Source organism: Telmatherina bonti (assembly GCF_933228915.1).
Source record: "Telmatherina bonti genome assembly, chromosome: 16".
Classification (NCBI taxonomy): Eukaryota; Metazoa; Chordata; class Actinopteri; order Atheriniformes; family Telmatherinidae; genus Telmatherina; species Telmatherina bonti.
In genome coordinates, this window is record NC_136614.1 from 21,079,227 (window position 1) to 21,085,839 (window position 6,613).

General features: G+C 42.6%; 1 protein-coding gene across 1 annotated transcript; it reads left to right on the top strand.

Annotated features, from left to right (window-relative positions):
* Positions 1–4,023: 4,023 nt before the first annotated feature.
* alkal2a (ALK and LTK ligand 2a) lies at positions 4,024–5,851 on the top strand (the record flags this gene model as incomplete). The annotated part of the gene is made up of 5 exons (XM_079255102.1): positions 4,024–4,153; positions 4,657–4,991; positions 5,311–5,364; positions 5,587–5,667; positions 5,787–5,851. Exons 2-5 carry the CDS (start codon positions 4,718–4,720, stop codon positions 5,849–5,851), a joined length of 474 nt encoding a protein of 157 aa, XP_079111228.1. The 5' UTR covers positions 4,024–4,153; positions 4,657–4,717.
* Positions 5,852–6,613: the final 762 nt, after the last annotated feature.

Consider the following 6,613-nt stretch of genomic DNA (forward strand, 5'->3'; position numbering starts at 1 on the left):
ACTCCTCATCACATACCCACTACTCAGTCCCCATTCACATACTCCTCAGCTTTACACACACCCCACCTCTCCACTGCCCCCTTTACATGCCCACACCTTCCACCCCATCCCTCCAACTCTATACACATGCACACGCCCCATAACATACTCCACTCTACGAACAAACACACCCCCTAACTCCAATTCCATCTGGCCTCATACTCCTTATACACAAGCCCACTCCATCATACACACCCATCACATCGTGCCCCCCGTAACATACCCCATCCCATACCCCAGCCATCCTCATCCGTGCACCCCTCCTCCCGTCCCATTACCTACCCACTTACCTGTATTATTTTACCCTGATTCCTCCCCCACCCCCGACCAAACACACACCTCTCTCACTTTCCATTTTCAACTTCATTCATTCACTCACACTCATCCTCATCTCTCCTTTCCAACATGCCCCATGTGGGCCAGCAGCGCCCTCCCCCAGCCAAGCTAGCTAAGGCCTAAGTCTACCGGACAGCAGAAGACACCAACCAACCACACATAAAGGGGGCGGGAAGGCCAGGAAGGGGAGGGGTGGCGTACCCTCACGCCTGAATCTCAACATGGCCGCCCCCAGCCCCTACCACCATACAGGTACGCAAACTAAATAACTAAATTATTTCTATTGGTCTGCATCTTTATTTTAACAAGTGGTTATGTATTTTAACTTTACTCAATTACAAACCAAAACACAAACAAACATGATAAAGAAAAGTATCAGTAACTCAAACACAATATGGTTAGCTGTTTTTGTGTTGAGCAGCAGTGACAAGTGGTGGCACCTTACCCTCTTTGTCACAATTACGATGAGGGTTTCATTTTTAACTGCTTTGAAATCACTTTGTCCTTGTCTTGTGGAAAAAAGGCATTTGACCCAAACTTTTACATGCAACTGTTTCTATGATCACTTAAGGGGAAAAAATGAAACAACACAAACTTCTAAACTGGATCTTTATTGCAGATGTTGATCTTTTTGGTTTTTTTTTTTTTTTTTTTTTAATTGTTTTTTAAACACCAATTCCTTTGAGTAAATAAAAGTATGCACTTCCCATTTTCACTTCATTTAAAAAATGTTTTTGTTCAACCTTCTGGTCAGTTTAAAAATCAGTCATTAGTGGTGACAGATTATTTGACCCTCAGGGAAGAAAATATTTTCAATGTGCTTGATTGTCGAAGTGGGTTCCTTTGCTGCAGCCAGACAGAGAAAAAAAAGCCTCCATCAAAAAAGCATGACAAAGTTTAAAGTAACAGCTTTTTGGAAGTAAATTCCAAACTTAGAGATGAAATCAGACAGGAAGAACGATCAGGGGAAGACATTCCCACCACATGATTAAAAATTTATAAATTGACAAGCAAAAGAAAAAAAATGTCACCAATGGTTCATGAGGAAAGGGAAAGTGAGACAATCAGCGTGCTGAAAGAATGACCACCGCATAACGTCTAAGTTGTGCTACATCTGGCTTACTTACAATCACATGAGTTTGAGTCACCCACATGCACATATCAGGCCTCTTCACATGTGACTGAACTGAACGGAAGAGAAGAAAGACTGCATAGGAATAGAAACGGGGTTAAATGAGGTAACATTTCCTTCCAAATAGTTCTTTAAACAAATTATGTGACCATTGTTGCTAGTATTAAAAAAGAAATGTGACAAAAAGAAGAAAGAAGTAATTTCCAAACATTTTACAGCATCTGTGACAAACAGCAGAGCAACATCAACAACTCTTCCTGTCCTCACTCACCTCTTTGCAGGTCATTCACACTGATCATCACTGAAACATCAACTCTCTTGTCTTTATCCACCATTTAAACCCATTCAAATATTAGTTGTTTCTTTTCTTCTTCCAAAGGTCAGACTGGGTTTACAGCTCTGTTAATCAAAAGTAAAAAGTTTAATCTTTTTGTCACTTCTTTGCACCTTGCTGAGCTCTTTTTTAAATGTTTGATGCGTGCGACTCAGTAAGTGCAGATGCTGGATGAGATGCGACGTGTTGGTTTCCTCGATTTGGCAGTTTGATTATCCATTTGTATGGAAATATTTTATGAGTCAAATCCAGCTGGTTTAGTGTACTGCTGAGATGTACAAATGTCAGCATGGGGATGAGGAGTGACATGGAGTGGCTGCAGAAGGACGCCCCCTGTTGAAACTGCACCTCCACACACATTTTGAGCTCTAAATAGAAAAAGATATTGATATATTCTGATATTGATTCTCCAAATCAATATCAGAATATCAGTGTCAATATATGAAAGCTTGAGTTGAAAGAATCATACATGTCATTTCAAAGTCTTAGAAAGGCTGATCATTTCAAAGTGTATCTAATTCTAATGTTTAGAAGGTCAGCAGCTGCGACAAATCAGTCAAAATGTGTTGCTTTTGTCTAGCCAAGCTGTTTTCACTTTGGTTCTCCGGGGTCAAAGGGGACTGCTTCAAATGTTTCTCCCTGTTGCACACTTCATTAAGCTGGAGGGTGAAGTCATAAACCAGCTCGGGAACTCCACATTGAATCAGCGCCAACCTGTTCTCCCAACTGGTCAGTCAATCTAGATTTATGCTGGTGGTACACTGAAATAAGAGATGTGTGTCATTAGATTTGCCATGAATCTTGAATCATCCCCTCTGATCTCCGTGTAAAGAGAGAGAGAGAGAGAGAGAGAGAGAGAAACAATATGCTATTTCTGGATGATGTGCATGGAAATCAGATCGCCTATACCTCAGCCACTCATTTTTGTGTCTGCCATCCCACCGGAAGGCATCACGGCTTCCCATCAAACACACACACACACACACACACACACACACACACACACACACACACACACACACACAAACACACACACACACACACAAAAAAAACAAAAAAAAAAACAAAAACCTGACCTTGTTCAAAGAGGAACTTTGGAGGGGATGACAAACGCGCGCTGTCCTTTCAGCACCAAGATTTCACAAAAAGATCCTAACTTTACTCAGCTATGCAGTGAAATAACCAAGCTGTCACTGCAAACAAGCTGCAATGATCCGATTATGACAGTAACAGAAAACTAAGCACGAGATATTTGGGTTAGTTTCATAAAGACTGTAAGCAATAAATACTCAATTTCTGAAACCCGCTTTATTCGGGTTAACAGTTGGACTTTGGGATGTCGTGGAGGTGCTTCTGAACCTGGCCGTCTCCTCTCAACACGTCTTCATTATATTGTAAAGCCTCACAGGTCCGTGAGATTTAAGGGGGTGGGCATGAGAGCCACTTGCACGCCCCGACTTTAAAAAAAGCTCTTACGACCACAGCAACCTAGTAGACTAATCTCAATCCGGTGGAAACCTCTGTAAGCTACACTTAACTTTTCTGTTCTGCACAGAAATTGCTGGCAATAAGATTTTTTTTTTTGTTGTTGTTTTTTTTAAACCCTAATCAATTTTCAAAGAAACATCCTTAAAAGGTGCATAATTGGGTTTCAATTTCCATGATGGATGTAAACGCGCAATGGCTCTAAATGCTGTTATGTGGATCACAAGGAGGATATGGGAGCATTTCCACTAAGACGTTGGTATCTGTGCTGTACACTGGGCTAATTGGGAATTTCAGTGGAAGTATTAGTGGAGGAGAAGGCTTCCTGTAACCGCGTATCGCACAGATAAATGGAGAAACGGAAAGGAGGGGGCGCAGAAAACTTGACTCAGTGTTCAAGTGATGGTCAGTCTCATGTGGACTTTCCTCTTCAGGTGCGCCTGTGATGTGCGCTATAATTACCACATATGTGGCGGAGTAGCCCACAAGGGACAGGTCACTACGTCGGCGAGGCAGAATAAAAAGTGAGCTTGACTTTTGGGAGACGTGTCTAAGACGGCAGCGAGGACGCACGCGGGGATTTGGAGCGCCGGATCTTTCAGCTGTTAACGCACTCGGTCTTTGCACTCAGCCGGTGGTCAGAGGATGGCCGCAGATACTCATATGACTTCAGAAGCTGTATTTCTTCGATCATAGAAGCAGAATTAAAGAGGACATATTTGAACCCGGACAGGAACACTAAATAAAGTCAAACTACCCACATCTTCATCACTTTTTTCTGGACGCACCGGACACAATCACCAAATTTGAGGACTTTTTTTTTAAAGGTAATAACACCACTGTAAAACATTTGTTCTTCCTGATTATTTTCTTGCTAATATTCTGATAAAGACTTGCCTCATAATAGTCCACAGCTTCAACTCGCAGATTTGAATAAATCAAACTTCAAAGAAGACAGTTTAATAATTTGTCAAGGCTGATTTAAGTGCTTGTTCAGATCTCGCGTGCACAACATTTTGTCTAATGAAGAATTTTGCGGTGTGCATGACATTTGGATGAGATGGCGACATAGAATGAGCGATTTCACAGATGTTAGACTGCAAAACTTCCATCACTTGAGACCACATCTGATGCGCGCTTGCCAAATTATCCCCATTGTGACTTGAACTTTTCGGCCCCTTCTCATGGTCTTGTATTTCTGTTTATTGTGGCTCATGCTGTATTGATGAGCCTGTTGTTAGAAGTGATCGGCGTGCTCGCCGTGGGGTGTTGTTTGATTCTCTCCATTTAAGGTAGGAAATTTCACATCGCTCCTTGGTCTCTCCTGCAGGTGTCCGGAGAGAAGACAGCTTACTCCCCCTCCTCCCTCCCTCCCACCCCCCACGGGAGCTATGAGCGGACTGCGCAGGCACGTCATTATGGGACTGGTGTTACTGATGTGCACGCTAACTGAACACTGCAGCGAGAGCGCGCCCTCCACGGCCCCCACAGCGGCCGCCGGCGGGGTCGCGCATCGGCGGAAAGTAGAGATCATGAAACACGTGGAAGAGAACCGGGGACGCCACAGCTCGAAAACGGAAGCCCCGCTGACGTCACGGGTGGAAAGCTCGACGTCAGAGCAGAGGGATTTTCGAAACAGAGCAGAGAGAGGGAATCAGGCTGTCGGTGAGTGTCTTCTTGTCTTTTGGGTGTCAAAGTGATGATGTGAAGTTGAGGATGCAGCCTACAAGGCTACTCCTCTGTTTATGTGAGATGGCATCTGGCCATGCTGTGCAGATGTTCCGCTTTGTCTCTGTGAGTTTTTGTCTTTAGTGGCTGCCACTCACTGTGATGTTCTATCCTGGTTTTGGTTTCCAAATGCACCCAATTGATCTATCGTTGTGGTGGATGCTCCCTTTGACAGACCCCTGTGATATAAAATGCACACATGTTGCCATACAGGCCTTTAAATGAAAACCTCTGACACTCTTCTCTCTTTCAACAGTTGTATTTCCCAGGGATCTAAGAAAGAAGGAAAAATTTCTGAAACACATAACAGGTAAGACTTCGATGAAAGCTGCTACTGTGACAAGCGTGTGAAAAGCCAGCGAAGCGTTTTATAGGCTGATGACTCCCAAATTTTGCACGGACAGTGACCAAAGCAGTGGAATAAACATGAAATTGAATTATGGCCTTGAAAAAAAACCATGAAACAGATGTTAGTGCAGGTGTCTGTGAAGCTGGAAATATACTGAAAGGTCACTCTTGTTTCCTCTGTCAGGTCCGCTTTACTTCAGCCCCAAGTGCAGGAAGAATGTGTACAGAGTTTACCACCACACCAGAGACTGCACGATACCTGCATGTAAGCTGCTGCTGCTCCAGCCCTCTTATAAAATGAGGAATGACTTTGTCAGTCCAATGTCAACACACTGTATGAAAAGAACCCGCTCACTGTCTTTCCGCTTTATTTTCTCATCTCAGACTTCAAAAGATGTGCGCGACTTCTCACACGGCTAGCCGGCAGCCCACAGTGCACAGAGGGGTAGCACACACAAGGTACCACGATGCTTTCACCTCTAACTCAAACAAAACTGCCTCAGAGAGAAAACGTGTAGCTACACGACAAATCATCAGAGTTTTGACAGGCTACATGTCGATGAGTGGCAAAGAAGAAGTAGTTGGAAAAGTCTCACAAAGATACACTGATTATTCTGTAGATTGGGATTTAATTGTCTAAACAGGTTGTTACCAAAACATTACATGCTAACTATGTTTTCATTTCTTCAAATCTTGATTTGGATTGTGTAAATGAGGGGAAAAAATGTTGCAGTTTCAAAATGATCTCATGGAAATGGATTTAATACACGTTCAAGTCAGCCATGAATTGATCAAAACTTAAGATTAATCATAATTATAGTGTAAATGCAGCATATAATATTTACTCTATATGTTCCCTAAGACATTCATATTCCCACGTTACTTTTAAGCTCCAAATTTTCCCCTTGTTTGTGCTCCCTATTTCTATACCACTGATTTTGAAGAGTTACATCAACGCAGTGAAACCGTGTCAAAGATCCAGCTAGGCAGTGAACAGATGACTTTGAATTAACTTAATACATGAAAACCCAAGAAAGAGACTACCTCCCGAATAAGTAGGAAGCTTTTCCTCAAATAGTCAGAATTTGTAATTGTAATCCTTTAAAAGTCTTGGTTCAGAACTGGGTGTATCATGTTCATTTGATTATGTTATTAATCGCTGAATTAAATGCTGCGATTAATTCATCGTAAAGATTCCTCAGTATAGTCCC